This window comes from Mirounga angustirostris, unplaced genomic scaffold (genome assembly GCF_029215605.1).
Source record: "Mirounga angustirostris isolate CCGP_5_RB_7025 unplaced genomic scaffold, mMirAng1.0.hap1 SCAF_6, whole genome shotgun sequence".
Classification (NCBI taxonomy): Eukaryota; Metazoa; Chordata; class Mammalia; order Carnivora; family Phocidae; genus Mirounga; species Mirounga angustirostris.
In genome coordinates this window covers 119,965,499-119,982,749 of record NW_026991714.1, presented here as the reverse complement: position 1 = coordinate 119,982,749, position 17,251 = coordinate 119,965,499, and the positions used below count along the sequence as shown (strand labels likewise).

The window sequence follows — 17,251 nt, the reverse complement described above, 5'->3', positions numbered from 1 at the left end:
TGGCAAGTCCTGCGCTGGGTTTCTTCTAACAGCTTGTTTCTCTGTCTGCCTCTAAAAGTTGCTCTTGGAGGAACTGTGAAAACTCTGTGATGCTTCATGGTGTAGAGATCATAGGACACCACCACACAAAGATCCAATCACCATTTGAGCTAAAGACCGCTTTGTTTGTCCCTGAGCTATTTCACAGTGGCAAAGATCATGGGACGCATTTCTCCAGAGTTAGGTAGAAGACTGTAGGGCTCACTATGTCCTATTAGGGCTCTTCTAGAGTAAACTCATGAAATGCACTGAGCTAGGAGAGGAACAGTGTCCTTGAGGTAAACGTTAGAGTTCCTGTCTACTCTTTTCTGAATTACCAAGAGTGCAAAGACATTATAAAAGAGATGGGGAGAAATTGCTTCATTTCTTTTAAAGATGTTCTGCGCTGTTTAAAGATGTTTCAAGGAAGTCTGACAGGGGGCATAATCACTTTAGAAGGAAGATACAAAAGAATAAGAGAACGTAGTGCTAATCCCCCTCCACCATTACTTACCATCTATATTGTTTCTCTGAAGATGTATCATCCCTAACAGCTGTTGTAGTAGGTAAAACTCCTACACTTCTCTGATCTCCAAAAGGACAGCCAACTCGACAGGCAGACCTAGTCATGTGATCTACAGGGAGGAAAGGCATCCCTCAGCTGTTAGGTAAACCCACGCTGGGCTTTTGCAGCTTCTCTAATACCACTTGAAGATCAGATGGGGAGACAAGCTGTTAGAGAATACCCAGCATAGGTCCTGCTACCAGAGAAGAGGGAGGAAACTGTAATAACTGCCAAGAATGATGCATCTTTGAGGAAACAATCTTACTGGCAAGTAAAAGAGGCTTCCCAAAAGATAAGGAATTATAAACATGCTTACATTGGGAAGACTTGACTAACTTCCCATTCAATAAAGGAATTCTTTCTGCAGCAGCCCTGACACATGAACTCCAAGTCACACCTGAATCCAGGTGGCATCCAGACAAAACAGCTAGGAGAAGTCAGCACTAGGAGTTCCAATAAAGTAAAAGAAGTCTGCTAAGAGGTCTATTCCCCTAGAGTGGTGTATACAAATACTCCAAGTTCAGGTTGGGGCTGAATCCAGATTCCATTAAGACTGGCACAGATGAGAGGGAAAAAGAGACAAGTGTGGGGGCTCAAACAGATGGACCATATTCAGAGTCAATGCATCCACCCAAGGAGGAGGCAGGTAGGTTGTGGGCCAACAAGTTGGTTTAAGACATCAGGATTTTAGTATAGACAGAATGGAATAAAGGAATCAGTGTGGAAGCAAAGGCTATTGAACTTGAACAAACAGTCCAAAGGAAAAAGGTTAGAGCTATTCATGACTTTCTTTTTGACTATCATTCTCCATAGCAGACATTTCAAAGTCCTTAAGATTCTCAACACTGTTGTGGGCTGAACTGTGTGTGTCTGTCACACAGATATGTTTGAAGATATTTTGAAGTCCTAAACCCTAAGACCTGTGAATGTGACCTTATTTGGAAAAAGGATCTTTTTTTTAAAAAAAAGATTTTATTTATTTATTTGACAGAGAAAGACACAGCGAGAGAGGGAACACAAGCAGGGGGAGTGGGAGAGGGAGAAGCAGGCTTCCCGCCGGGCAGGGAGCCCGATGCGGGGCTCAATCCCAGGACCCTGGGATCATGACCTGAGTCGAAGGCAGATGCTTAATGACTGAGCCTCCCAGGCACCCCCCCCCCTTTTTTTAAAGATTTTATTTATTTAGAAAAAGGGTCTTTGTAGATGCAAGCAAATTAAGATGAAGTCATACTGGATTAGGGTGGGCCCTAATTCAATGACTGGTATCCTTACAGGAAGAGGGAAATTTGGACACAGAAAGACATACAGGAAAGAATGCCATGTGAAGGCAGAGGCGAAGATTGGAGAGACGCATCTACAAGCCAAGAGACACCAAGGATTGCTGGTAATCACCAGAGGCTAGGACAGAGGCATGGAACAGATTCTAAGAACCTTCAAAAGGAACCAATTCCACCAATGCATGGATTTCAGACCTCTAGCCTCCAGAACCATGAGAGAATAAAATTCTGTTGTTTTAAGATATCAAGTTTATGTTCTATGTTGTAGCAGCGAGAGGAAACTAATATACCTTCCAAGGAGATTAGTGAATTCAAGGCGAGAAGAACTGAGTTTCCTACTTCCATTTCCTCTTCCTACTTCCTCTCTTCCCTCTAATTCCACAGTATGAGTAACAAGTGCTCTTCTAACCTTGCTGGAGCTGACATCTCAACCCCTATGCTTTGCATTTTTCCTTGATCCTATCCTCATACCACTTCTCTATTCTACTAGTTCATTTTATTATTCTATTTTCCTACTGCAACTTTAGTCTCTCCCTCTATATTAGATCCTTTCCCTTGACCACACTACTCTGCAAGACCCTGCTTTTCTTTCAGTTCAAGCTAATCTTCAGTTCAAGCTAGGCAGTCTACATTGCCCCTACATCCTCACCACTAATCTGCCCCTTAACTTTCTATAATTTGAATTCTCCTCATACCATCCTACTGAAACTGTTCTTTTAAAAGTCACCAATAAACACATTAAACAACAAATCCTTGGCATTGTCTCAGTGCTCATTCATCTTGTCCTCACTTAGCAATGACATCGTAGACCAAATCCTCTTCTTTAAATTTTCTTTTCCCTAGATTTCTCTTTTTCTTAAAGATTTATTTATTTATTTTAGAGAAAGAGAGTGCGCGCGTGTGAGTTGGGGAAGGGGCAGAGGGAGAGAATCTCAACTAGACTCCCCACTGAGCGTGGAGCCTGACGCAGGGCTCCATGTGGGGCTTGATCTCCTGACACACGAGATCATGACCTGAGCTGAAAACCAAGAGTTGGATGCTTAACTGACTGAACCATCCAGGCACCCCTCTTTTCCCCTGATTTCTAAGTCACAGCACGACACGGTTCTTTTCCCTCTTTCAGGACTTACTTTCTTTTCTTATACCAACTCTTCTTTTAATGAAGGCCTTATCCAAAACTACCCTTGGCTCTCTTCCTTTTTCTATGTCTGCCATTCATTAGCTATGTAAGTTCATGCAGGGCAAGTCACTTAAAACTCTGTGGCTTAAGTTTCCTTGACTTTGAAATGGGAAAAGAATTCCAACCTTCAGCTGCAATAAGGACTAAATGGATTCACATATGTATGGCAGTCAGAACCAGGAGTGGCACACAGAAAGCACGATATGGAGTTATTGTTGCAGCTGACGTTACTGCTTTGGCACATCCGCTCTGATAGCTACTTCCTCCGTCCTGGGTTCTCTCTTGTTTGACTCTATGCAATAAATACAGCTGACCCTTTAACAATGTGGGGGAAGGGGCGCCAACCCCTCGTGCAGTTGAAAATCCATGTATAACTTTTGACTCCCCCAAAACTTAACTACTAATAGCCTACTGTTGACTGGAAGCCTTCCTGATGACATAAACAGTTGGTTAACATGTATTTTGTATGTTATATGCATCATATACCATATTCTTAAAATAATAAGGTAGAAAAATAAAATGTTAAGAAAATCACAAGGAAAATACATTCACTGTACTGTACTATATTTATTGAAAAAAATCTGCACATGAATAGATCTATGCAGTTCAAACCTGTGTCATTCAAGAGTCAACTGGTCAACTGTACCTGTAAGACCCTCTGATGGACAGGTAACTGCCTGGGGCCTGCGGGGATTACAAAGGTATTTATTCCCTCATGGAACATACAGTCTAAGAGTTAATAGTATTCGAATGGTAACACATAAGACGGGGTTGACTGATAAGAGGTAATAACAAAAGAAAACCTAAATGGAAAGTCAAAGGAGGGAAGAACTATATCTGGTTGGAGAGAATCAGCAAAGGTTTAAGAAAGAAGTAGCTTTGAAGGACAGGATGTGTCAGATGGAAAAGGGGAGAGTGCATTCCAGGCAGTGGGAACAAACTGGCAAAATCTCTGAGGTAAGGTATGAGGCATCCAGGAGAATAGCTAAAATGTAGTTATATGTAGGAGAAAAGTGGGAGATCACGTTGAAAAGCTGTCATATTTTGAACGTCCTTGAGTGTCAAGGTAAAAATTTTTTATTTAATTTTGGAAGCATTAGGGAGTATGAAGATGATGTAATTAGAGTTGTATGATTAATGTGATATGATTAATCAGGCAAGAGAAACAAGTCAATCAGGAATTTCCTCTATCTGTCAGATAGAAGAACAAGGGTTTTGTCACAAAATGTGGATTGAATTTTGGTTCTGACACTTAGCAGTGACCTCAGCCAAGTCATTTACCCTCTCTGAGCCTGTTTCCATACTTATAAAATGGTGTGATAAACAGAAACTAAGACCGCCGGCATGAGTCTCAGCTTTCTGGTGTCCCATCAGGATTACATTGCATTACATGACAAAAGGGACTGTGCAGATATAAATAATTAATTGGCTCACCTTAAAATAGGGAGATTATCCAGGTACGCAAAACCTAATGACATGAGACTTCTACAAGCAAAGAGTTTTCTCCCACTGGTTGCAAAAGACAAAGTCAGAGAGACTGGAAACATGAAGGGGATTCAACAGAAGGGCTCCTGCTACCAGCCTTAAAACACAAAGCTACAATATTCCAAGAGGGTCTGTGAGCAGAGGTGGCAGACTGTGTAAGTGGTCTCTTTAGGAGCTGAGAGCAGCCCTGGCTGATAGTCAGCAGGGATTCTGCCAGCAACCTGAAGATGCTGGGAGGAGGATTCTTCCCCCAGAGCCCAGCCCAGCCAACACCTTGTAAGACCCTGAGCAGAAAACCCAGCCACACTCACCAAGACGTCTGACTCAAAGAGCCATCAGCTAATAAATGGGTGTTGCTTTTAAACCATTAGGTTTGTGGTAATTTGTTATACAGCAATAGAAAACTGATACAACAGGGATTCTAGTATCTATTCTATTTTATGTAATTGCTGCAAGGCTCAGATAAAGTAACGTATACACAAATAATACACGAATATAATTTACAGTTGTTATCTAGTTAGCATGTCTAAAATATATATAATTTCTCTCAATTCCTCTCCCCATCAAATAGGCTCATTTTCTTTATTCCTTTAATGGTACCACAATTGCAGCTTTGTTTTGTTTTGTTGGGGGTTGGGGGACTGACATGAAGGGCACTAGTACCTCCCTGGAGTGAGACTGAGGGGATAGAACGTGTGTGTGTATATGTGTGTACACTGAGTAAATAAATACAGGAGGAAAGAAGTTATCAAAGGCAAAGGTTGATAAATGAAATAAGGTAAATGCTAACCTGCAAAAGTTAGCACTAGCATGGAGTATCAGCCGAAAATCTGCGTGAGAAGAATTTATGCCACACACAGCTATGGACACAAGCAATTTACCAAAAACTATGTCCTTACACATTTCTAGGATTGTTCTGTGTTGTTTGGGTGCAGGGACATTTAAACCTTTGCAGATTTGTTTTGTTACAGGCCAGGGGAAATTAAAAGTATGCAAGTAATTGATGTTTCCTGTGACAAAACAATACAGAGTTGTACAGAGAAATAAAGCATATTTATAATATACACCCAATTCTACTCTCCTGAGGAAACCATTAAACCGATTGGTGGGCATCCTTCCATACCTCTTTATATGCTTAAAGAAGTATAAAACGTTTCCCTACTCTTAAAAACCTGGAGTCATATTCTACCTATTATGTGTAACTTGTGTTTTTTATTTTACAGTGTACTGTGGGCACTTCTCCTAGACACTTTATACACATATCACACTTTTCTTAATAGAGACATAGTACTCTAAGTCACCCCTTCATAAAAGTGCCAATTTTCACATTCCCTAGACAACATCACAGATATAAATCCTTTCATTCTCTGCAACCACAGAGGAAAATGTAAACTTTTTATTGTAATTTGTACTTCTTTAAAAACAAGTGAGATTGAGCATCCTTTCACATGTGTAGTTATTGCTCATATTTTTCCTCTTTTGATTAGTCTGTTCAGATCCTTTGCCTTTTCTTCATTGGAATGTTCATTTTATTGATTTATTAAAAGTCTTTATGATCAAGGATATGTTTTTCACAGACTATGTATGACATTTGTACATGTTTATACTTTATAACTTTAAAAAATTCCTACAGAAGTTTTAAATTTTCTTATATACTGAAACTTGTCAATTTTTTGTTTTATGGCTCTTGGCATTGTTATCATGCCAAGAGATTTTTTATATAAATAACCTCCTGTGTTTTCTTCTAGTACTTTTGTAGTTTAAAAAAATCTCAAGTTACTATTTTCAACAGGTTAGCCAGTCATCCTAATTCCATTTTTTGAATAACTGAATACCACTTATGTACTATATATTTTACTGATCTATTTGGCTGTCTTTGCGGCAGTACTGCAATTAAAATAGCTTTATAATATATGTACTACAGGGGAAGGGGCTCCCTCATTATTTTTGCTTGCATCTTCTTGGACACTGATTCTTATGGATCACATAGAGCATCATTTTAATATCTCCGCCCCAAAACTGCTGAAAAATGTATTAAATGTAGAGAGTAAACTGGGTATACCTGACATCTTGCTGTTTTTCCATCCCACAACCTTTTAGTCTTTTGATAAAGTCTTACAGTTTTCCTCATATGGGTTTAGCTCACTTTCTTTTAGGTTTATTTCTAAGTATTTCATTATTTTTCCATCAAGTCTTCTAATTGATTATTCCTCAAGTAAAGGAAATATACTGAATTTTCATATATTTGTATAGTGTCTGGCTGCCTAACCAAATTCTATTATTCATGAGCTTTGTATCTCATTCATACCTTACCCTAGGAAACAATCACCTAAAAATAACAATTTTGCTCCTTTCTGTAAATATTTATACAGCTTATTTCTTTTTCATATTGTATTAACTTCACCTATGAAAAAACTACTTTTTAATAGTTTGATAATATATTTTCAGCCAAAATACACAGACTATGTGTACTTTTAATAATCATCATTATTATTATTTTACCATTCTTGATGTTAGGGAAAGCAAGATGTGTAGGTGAACTTCTGTTTTCAGCGGCTTCTTTCTTCTGGTTAACAGTTGAAATAAAACTGCTAAAAGTGGAAATTTGGCCTTTGGATCCTCTGTCCAAACCCTAAAAACAGAAAAGTTAACATTGCAGCATGATTCCCACTAGCTATATTTAAACTATTTTATTGCAGAAATTCATAAACACTTAAACAGATTTTAACTTGATGATATATGATATACAGATAAAATATATAACACTGACTTACCTTTCCTAGGATCAAATTGTTTTAAATATAAAATGAGAATAGTTGTATCATACCTACAAAGTGATAAAGTTTGGAAATAGGGTATTAATAGTATCTTCCTTATAGGGTTACTGTGAGGTCTCACTGAAATAAGCATATAAAGTAACTGGCACAGCCCCTCGTATATTGTACATGCTCCACTCATGTTAACAGCTCTTTTAAATTTGTATTTATTTTTTTTAAGATTTATTTTATTTTATTTATTTGTCAGAAAGAGGCGAGCACAAGCAGAGGGAGCGACAGGCAGAGGGAGAAGGAGACTCCCCGCTGAGCAAGGAGCCTGATGTGGGACTCGATCCCAGGACCCAGAGATCATGACCCGAGCCGAAGGCAGACGCCCAACCGACTGAGCCACCCAGGCGTCCCTTAAATTTGTATTTAGATAACACTATTTTTACGAGCTCCACAAATATTATTTTCAATAGTTAACATAAATGTGATACTTCACATGTTGATTCATTGAAGGTTTTCTTGTCTTTTGATGCAACTTTAACCATTCAGGTAAAAAGATAAACCTTTTAGAGCTCATTTCTGTCTATGCACTGTGATTATACTTTGGGTGTACCAGGATTAAAAAAGATAATGCTAACATAATAAAGGCCATAGGTGAAAAACCCACAGCTAATATCATCCTAAATGGGGAAAAATTGAGAGATTTCCTCTACGGTCAGGAACAAGACAGGGATGTCCACTCTCACCACTGTTACTTACCATAGTACTGGAAGCCCTAGCCTCTGCTATCAGACAACACAAAGAAATAAAAGGCTTCCAAATCAGCAAAGAAGAAGTAAAACTTTCACTCTTTGCAGATGATAGGATACTAAACATAAAAAAACCTGAAAGACTCCACCAAAAAATTGGGTAGAGCTGAAAAATGAATTCAGTAATGTCGCAGGATACAGAATCAATGTACAGAAATCTGTTGCATTTCTATACATCAATAATGAAGCAGCAGAAAGAGAAATTAAGGAATTCCATTTACAACTGCACCAAAAATAATAAGCTACCTAGGCATAAACCTAACCAAAGATGTGAAAGCCTGTACTCTGAAAATTATAAAACACTAATGAAAGAAATTGAAGATGACACAAAGAAATGGAAAGATAGTCTATGCACATGGACTGGAAAAACAAATATTATTAAAATATCTATACTACCCAAAGCAATCTACATATTTAATGTAATCCCTATCAAAATATCAACAGCATTTAAAAATTTTTTTTTAATTTTTTATTTATTTTTATTATTATTTTTAAGATTTTATTTATTTATTTGACAAGAGAGAGACAGCGAGAGAGGGAACACAGCAGGGGAGTGGGAGAGGGAGAAGCAGGCTTCCTGCAGAGCAGGGAGCCCGATGTGGGGCTCGATCCCAGGACCCTGGGACCATGACCTGAGCTGAAGGCAGACGCTTAACCAACTGAGCCACCCAGGCGCCCCCAGCATTTTTTTAAAAGAGCTAGAACAAACAATCTTAAAATCTGTATGGAAACACAAAAGACCTTGAATACCCAAAGCAATCTTGAAAAAGCAAAGCAAAGCTGGAGGCATCACAATTCCAGACTTCAAGTTATATTACAAATCTGTAGTGATCAAGACAGTATGGTACTGGTACAAAAACAGACACATAGATCTATGGAATAGAATCGAGAATCCAGAAATGGACCCACAACTATATGGTCAACTAACTTTCGACAAAGAAGGAAAGAATATCCAATGGAAAAAAGACAGTCTCTTCAACAAATGATGTTGGGAAAATTGGACAGCCACATGCAGAAGAATGAAACTGGACCACTTGCTTACATCCTACACAAAAATAAATTCAAAATGGATGGAAGATCTAAATGTGAGACAGGAATCCATCAAAATCCTAGAGGAGAACACAGGCAGCAACCTCTTTGGCCTTGGCAGCAATTTCTTACTAGACACGTCTCAGGAGGCAAGGGAAACAAAAGCAAAAATGAACTAGTGGGACTTCAACAAGATTAAAAGCTTCTGCACAGCAAAGGAAAGAATCAACAAAACTAAAAGGCAAGCTATGGAATGGGAGAAGATATCTGCAAATGACATATGTGATAAAGGGTTAGTACCCAAATCTATAAAGAACTTACAAAACTCAACACCCCAAAAATGAATAGTCCAATTAAAAATGGGCAGAAGACATGAATAGACATTTTTCCAAAGAAGACATATAGATGGCCAACAGACACATGAAAAGATGCTCAACATCACTTATGAAGGAAATGCAAATCAAAACTACAATGAGATATCCCCTTATACCTCCAGAATGGCTAACAACAACACAAGAAACAACAGGTGTTGGCGAGGATGTGGAGAAAGGGGAACTCTCTTATACTGTTGGTGGGAATGCAAATTGGTGCAGCCACTCTGGAAAACAGTATGGAGATTCCTCAAAAAGTTAAAAATAGAACTACCCTATGATCCATCAGTTACACTACAAGGTATTTACCCAAAGAATACAAAAATACTAATTCAAAGGGATACATACACCTTTATGTTCAGAGCAGCATTATCTACAATAGCCAAATTATGGAAAGAGCTCAAATGTCCACTGACTGATGAATGGATAAAGAAGATGTGGCATAGATACACACTGGAATATTATTCAGCCATAAAAAAGAGTGAAATCTTGCCATTTTCAACAACGTGGATAGAGCTTGAGAGTATCATCCTAAGTGAAGTAAGTTAGTCAGAGAAAGACAAATATCATTTGATTTCACTCACATGTGGAATTTTGAAGCAAAACAAATGAACAAAGGGAAAGAGAGAGAGAGAGAGACTCTTAATTATAGAGAAAAAATTAATGGTTACCAGAAGGGAGATGGGTGAGGGGATGGGTTTGGGTTATATAGGTGATGGGGGAAGAAAAGATAATGCTAAGCATTTAGGGATCCACAGGCGCATGTAACAGTGCAATCTTCCTATAGCACAGAATCTATCCGTTAACACACATTCCACAAAATAATAACTGTAAAGTCCATAGTATGTAGTTCATCTGTATTTTATAATTATAAATAAAATATTACCAGGGCAATATTCAATTATGGAGCTACCTCAGGGTTTATTCTCAGCTCTAGCTCTTTCCAGCTTACTGATGCTTAATAGAATATAACTTCTTCCTTAATATTCACTCCCTTACTCTAAAGGTAATTTCTTTGCTTTCACAATAGTTTCTTTTTCCTCTCCTCCTTCCTAACCCACTGAACTGATTTCCATTTGCCTTTTCAGAATCAGCTCATATACCATATAGCAAAAACATTTACGATTACCAAGGATTGACTCTCTCACACTTCCTACTCTCTTGGGGGTGGGGGGCCACCTGATTCATTCTCATAGGGCCACAAGTAGAAATTTTGCTTGCGTACTGACTAGATTTAGGCTCAGTGAAGACTGATTAATACTTCTGTTAGGATTAGTCTACATGACCCAGCCTATTAGACATATTGCCTAACTAAAACAAAGTAATCTATTAGATGTAGGGTATGAATCTGGTTTCAGAATCATAAACACTATCATCTAGGGTCTTGTACAAAACCTACAACATAATGAGTGGTTCAACAAATGACTATTCCTGTGATAAAAGCAGAGTAAAACAAATCACTTATTGAGTACTTGCTATAGGCTTGATGCTATATTAAATACCTTAACATACAATTCTTATGAGATATGTATTTATATCCCACTTTATGAATAAGGAAATTGAAGTACCAAGCCCTGTGAACTTATATAATAAGTTCACAGAGCGGGTAAGTAGGAATTCAAACTCTGAATGACCCTCAAGTCTGTACCTTTAAACCACCATATATCAAAGTCTCTCAATATAGTAGCTATCACTTATTAAGAGTTTATCCTGTGACAGTAGGTATGTTACACATAACAGCTTGTTTCCACAACAATCCTTTGTGGCCATTATCTTCTCGACTTTTACAGATATATGCTGAATGAAATTCGGTAGCTTTAGGAGCAACTCAAGTAAGCAGAGGAAATTGACATAAGGAGAAAAACTAAGTGTATTTTAAGGAAATGATGTCCTAGCAACCTAGGAAAGACTCAATATTTTATTTTCCTACTTCTTCCTCTACGCTTTCTCCATAAAAGAAGGTCCCAAAGAACATTGCTTAGTTCACTTGTGGAATCTCTGAATAGTAAAAAATAACAAGTAACTGATTCAATCAACAAATCCATTCAGCAGCTATCAATTCTAATCTCTAATAGATTTATAATACAGATTCCTGAGGAGAGAGAAAACTGGAGAAAGAGATAAGACAGTGATATCCAATATTTTTTCTGGTAAATTACATAATTTGTATAATCTTGGTAAATTATAGCAATACACTCAAATTCACAGAACTAGTATGTTGATTAGGAAAATAAAATCAAAATAAACTATACATTTGAAAAAGTAAATCAATCTTACTATAAATATTAGGACACTTAAATAAAAATTTTATTAACTACTAGGGCCAAGTTTGCTTACTTGTATGTTTTGTTCTACAGAACATCTTAAATACTAGTGGGAACAAATTTGATCCACTATATATTTCGTTTATACATAGTAATTAATAAAAATAACCAATTTGTGAAATGAGATCAATGAATGGCCTCTTAGAAATGGAGCTATGCTGACTTAGCTTTAAATATCTTCAATAATTTAGTATACCAAGGGCGGTTTTTGTTTTTTTCACTGCTAACTGTCAAAGACAGTTAACTGTTATCTAAGACTGAGCAACAATAGGATTTAGGGAGTAGTGTGGTTGAAAGAGAATCGGAAAGGGAGAATGGCCCAGTGAGATGAGACTGGAAAGATAGGCAGGAACCATATCATGAAGCCCTCAAGCTATGGAATAGAGATGATGTGCTGGATGGAAGGCGAAAGGGAAAAATCACTGAGGACGTCTAAGCAGGGAGAGACATGATCATACCTGTATCTAGCAAAATTACTCTGTTAGCAGTGTAGGGAAGAGGCTAGAGGGAATAATACTAGAAGCTAAACCAGGCCTTGGAGGACCTTTATATCAGAAGAAATAAAGTCTGAACCAAGACGACAGGGAATGAAGAGTCATGGAAGGCTGGGCCAAAGCAATGGCAAAATGTAACAACTACTTCAGTTCCAAATGTGAAGCATAATGAGAATCACAGAACCCTTCCATAAATTACAAAATAAATAAATAACATAAAATGCTTTAGTTCAAAGTTCAGGAGAACAGGCATACTTTGACACCTCACCATAAACAAGAGCGTGTATGGTTTAAGAATATGTAAAAACTTGAAAATTCTAGACTGGGTTTTATAAGACTATGATTTTGTGAGTGACCAGAAAAGGAATCAATGCTTGCTAGGCAAAAGCATGTTTCTCATGCCAAAATAATGGATTTTTTCCTAACTGATAGGGTTATCATTATGCCACAGTTATGTAGTACTGTTAGGCAAAAATTAATATAAGGACAAAACTGTGGGAAACAGAGGCATACCTCCTTTTATTACTCTTTATTGCATTCTACAGATACAGCATTTTTACAAATTGAAGGTTTTGGAAACCCTGGATCAAGAGGTCTATCAGCACCACTTTTCCAAAGCATTTGCTTACTTTGTGTCTCTGTGTCACATTTTGATAATTCATGCAATATTTCAAACTTTTTCATCATTATTATTATGGTGATCTATAATCAGTGATCTTTGATGTTATTATTATAATTGTTTTGGGGCACGATAAATGTTTGTGTTCTGACTGCTTCATGGACCGGCTATTCTCCCATCTCTCTCCTCCATGGGTCTTCCTATTCCCTGAGACACAACAATATTGAAATGAGGCCAACTAATAACCCTACAATTGCCTCTAAGTATTTATGTGAAAGCAAGAATTGCATATCTCTCACTTTATATCAAAAGCTAGAAGTGATTCAGCTTAGGGAAGAAGATACGCTGATGTATGAAATAAGCTGAAAACTAGGCCTCTTGCACCAAACAGCCAAGTTGTGAATACAAAGGAAAAGTTCTTGAAGGAAATTAAAAGTGCTACTCCAGTGAACACACAAATGATAAGAAAACAAAACAGGCCTACTGCTGATATAGAGAAAGTTTTAGTGGTCTGGATAGAGGATCAAACCAGCCACAACATTTCCTTAAACCAAAACCTAATCCAGAGCAAGACCCTAACTCTCTGCAATTCTATGAAGGCTGGGAGAAGTGAGGAAGCTACAGAAAGCTGGAAGCCAGTAGAAGTTGCTTCCTGAGGTTTAATGGAAGAAGCCATCTCCATAACAAAAGTGCAAGGGAAGCAGCAAATGCTGATATAGAAGCTGTAGCAAGTTATCCAGAAGATTTAGCTAAGTTAACTCATGAAGGCGACTGCACTAAACAACAGGTTTTTTACTGCTATTTCAGACGAAATAGACTTCTATTGGAAGATGATTCATCTAAAACTTCCGAAGAAAGGAGAAGTAAATACCTGGTTTCAAAAAACAGGCTGATTCCCTTCTAGGGGCTAATGCAGCTGGTGATTCTAAGTTGAGGCCAATGCTTGTTGACCATTTCGAAAATTCTAGGGCCCTTACAAATTATGCTAGATCTACTCTGCCTGTGCTCTATAAATGGAATAATAAAGCCTGGGTGACAGCACATCTGTTTACAACATGGTTTACTGAGTGTTTTAAGCCCACTGTGGAGACCTATTGCTCAAAAAAAAAAAAAAAAAAAAGATGCCTTTCAAAATACTACTGCTCATTGACAATGCACCTGGTTACCCGGGAACTCTGATGGAGATGTACAATGAACTGAATGTTGTCTTCATGCCAGCTAACACAACATCCATTCTGCAGCTCGTGGATCAAGGAGTCACTTTGATTTCTTTTTTTTTTTTTTAAAGACTTTTTATTTATTTTTCAACAGAGGGAGAGAGACAGTGAGAGGGGGAACACAGCAGGGGGAGTGGGAGAGGGAGAAACAGGCTCCCCACTGAGCAGGGAGCCCGATGCGGGACTCGATCCCAGGACCCCGGGATCATGACCTGAGCCGAAGGCAGACGCTTAACGACTGAGCCACCCAGGCGTCCAGTCACTTTGATTTCTAAGTCATATTTAAAACATACATTTCATGAGGCTGTAGCTGCCCCAGATAGGAATTCCTCTGATGGACCTGGGCAATCTCAAATGAAAACTTCTGGAAAGGATTCACCATTCTACATGCCATTCAGAACATCTGTGACTCATGGGAAGAGGTCAAAATAGCAATATCCACAGGAGTTTGGAAGAAGTGGATTCCAACGCTCATGGATGACTTTAAGGGGTTCAAGACTGTGGAGGAAGTAACTGCTAATGTGGTAGAAACAGCAAGAGAACTACAATTAGAAGTGGAGTCTCAGATGTGCCTGAACTGCTGCAATCACATCATAAAACTTTAACAGATGAGGCGTTGCTCCTTATGGATGGGCAAAGAAAGTGGTTTCTTGAGATGGAATCTAGTTCTGGTGAAGACTGTTGAAATGTCAAGAGGATGTATATTAGTACATAAACTTAGTTGATAAAACAGAGGCAGGGTTTTAGATGATTGACTTCCATTTGGAAAGAAGTTCTACTGTGGGTAAAATGCTATCAAAAAACATCACATGCTGCAGAGAAATCATTTGTGAAAGGGAGAGTCAATTGATGCAACACGCTTCATTGTTTTATTTTAAGAAACAGTCACAGTCACCCCAACCTTCATCAGCCACCACCCTGATCAGTCAGCAGCTATTAACATCAAGGCGAGACCCTCCACCAGCAAAAAATTATGACTCACTGAATGCTCCGATGGTGGTCAGCATTTTTTAACAATAAAGTATTTTTAAGTTAAGGTATGTACATTGTTTTTTGGATATTATGCTTTTATACACTTAATAAGCTACAGTATAGTGTCAACATAATTTCATATGCAGTGGGAAATCAAAAAAATTTTTATTTGACTCACTTTATTGTGATATTGCTTTACTGCAGTGGTCTGAACTAAACCTGCAGTATCTCTGAGGTATGTATGATATGAGCTGACAAAGAAGATAAAGGATCAGTGGCCAAGGAGATATGAAATCCAAGAAAACGTGATGTGTTAAAAACGAAGGGAGGATCAACTTTCAAGAAAAAAAGTGGTCAATGATGTTAAACAATGGAGAGTGGTTAGGTCAAAAATGTGCCTACTTGAATGAACAACTGTGAAATCTTGGGGACACTGGAGACAACAGATTCAGGGGAATGGTGGTGGCAGAAATTATATGAACTGGACTAATGAATGAGTGGGAAGTTAGGAAGTGGAGGCAATGAGCAGGGATTGCTCTGTCCAGAAGCTTTACAGAAGGGGAGAAAGGCCAGTGGCTGGAAGGGTACAAAGGTTTGAGGGAAGATACACTGAGCATGTTTCATGGTTGTGAAATCCAATGTTTGCTTCTGTGGTTCTCAAAGCATTACTGCTATTCTTCGTGCAGGAACGGCCACAGATGGGAGCAGAGATAGGCGCTCAACCAAAGGGCAGCCATCTGTAGCCTGAGTGGCTACCCATTAGGTGGCCTGGCATAAAGGGCATTGATGCTTCGTAGTATGTACTCAGAAGGAGGTCTTTCCAGATTTTAGATGAAGGAATATGGAAAAGTGTGCCAGCCAAGAGTGAGAAGAGCAGAGGCACAGAGAGCAGCCAATCTCTGTTCCAGTTTGCTGTCTGCATATGTATCATTCCAATAAATCCTCCTTTTTCCTAAGGGAGGCATATATGGCCCAGCTTTCTGTTTCTTGTAATCAAAAAAACTTAAACATGGAAAAAAATCCTTGGTCTGCTAAGTCTCTTGTTTTAAGATAGCCATGTTCTTGATACTTTATACTTGAAATGACATGAAACAAATCACGGACAATTTCAGAGGCTGACGGTCAGCCTCTGAATTTTTTTTTTTTTAAGATTTTATTTATTTATTTGACAGAGAGAGAGATAGCGAGAACAGGCACACAAGCAGGGGGAGTGGGAGAGGGAGAAGCAGGCTTCCCGCCAAGCAGGGAGCCCGATGTGGGACTCGATCCCAGGACCCTGGGATCATGACCTGAGCCGAAGGCAGACGCTTAACGACTGAGCCACCCAGGCGCCCATGGTACACTACAGATTAATAAAAGCTAACTCACAAAATAGCCATTGCCCCACACTAGCTTGTACAAGAGAAATTTTACACATAACCTCATACTTTCACAAGAAAAACAGGGCAGCATATTGTACCATGGTAAACTAAAAATTAGAGAATCAACTCAAGAAGCTATTGGGTATTGACATCAAACATCAGACTAAATTAAGGGTTAGAGAACATTTCTTTATGAGTCTTCTAAGAATTGGATCTACCACAATTATTACACCTGGTTTCCTGAGGAGTTTTGAAAATGCAATCTAGGAGTCCTACAGCAGGAGAACACTAAGGATGAAGTTCTGGAATGTGGCCAGCCTATAAGCAGTGGGTTGGATGTGTTGAAGAATAGAGAGTAGCAGGATACCCAACCAGCTGTTACAGATTTAGGATAAGCACAAATAGGGAACACAGGGGGAAAAAAACATCAAGAACTCATTGAGGAAACAAACCTCAAAATATTTAAACCTGGCATAATAAATAATAGACTTAACTCTAGGCAGAGGCTACCATGGATTTAATAAACAGCAAAAAAAATTTATTTAGTAATTATATAACTAATCAAAGATCATATTTCACAAGTAGATAACATGGACCTCAATGGTCTCTTTGACTACTTATAATCACAAATAATTTCAAAAAATATAAATAAATACTTAGAGTATCTGCTCTGCTATTGTTAACATATAATACTGTCAACCTTATTTTAACTTTTTATACAAATTCCTGTTTTCAACCTCTACTGAGAAACAAACTACACTTAAG

The 17,251-nt window shown here is 38.3% G+C and overlaps 1 protein-coding gene across 11 annotated transcripts in view; it reads right to left on the bottom strand.

Moving 5' to 3' along the window:
• Positions 1-17,251, bottom strand: part of HECTD2 (HECT domain E3 ubiquitin protein ligase 2) — a 70,376-nt gene that overhangs the window by 42,885 nt on the left and 10,240 nt on the right. For 9 of the 11 annotated variants that reach the window (XR_010412516.1, XR_010412515.1, XR_010412514.1 and 6 more), the window contains exon 2: positions 7,028-7,157. The exons of 1 other annotated variant lie outside the window; for it this stretch is intronic. Coding sequence is in view for 6 of the 10 variants with exons in the window: in XM_064595015.1 (XP_064451085.1) it covers positions 7,028-7,157 (130 nt within the window). In the remaining 4 variants the exon portion in view is untranslated. Of the gene's footprint in view, positions 1-7,027; positions 7,158-17,251 lie in introns of those variants that run through there. One more of the 11 variants, XM_064595013.1, reaches the window with a different exon arrangement.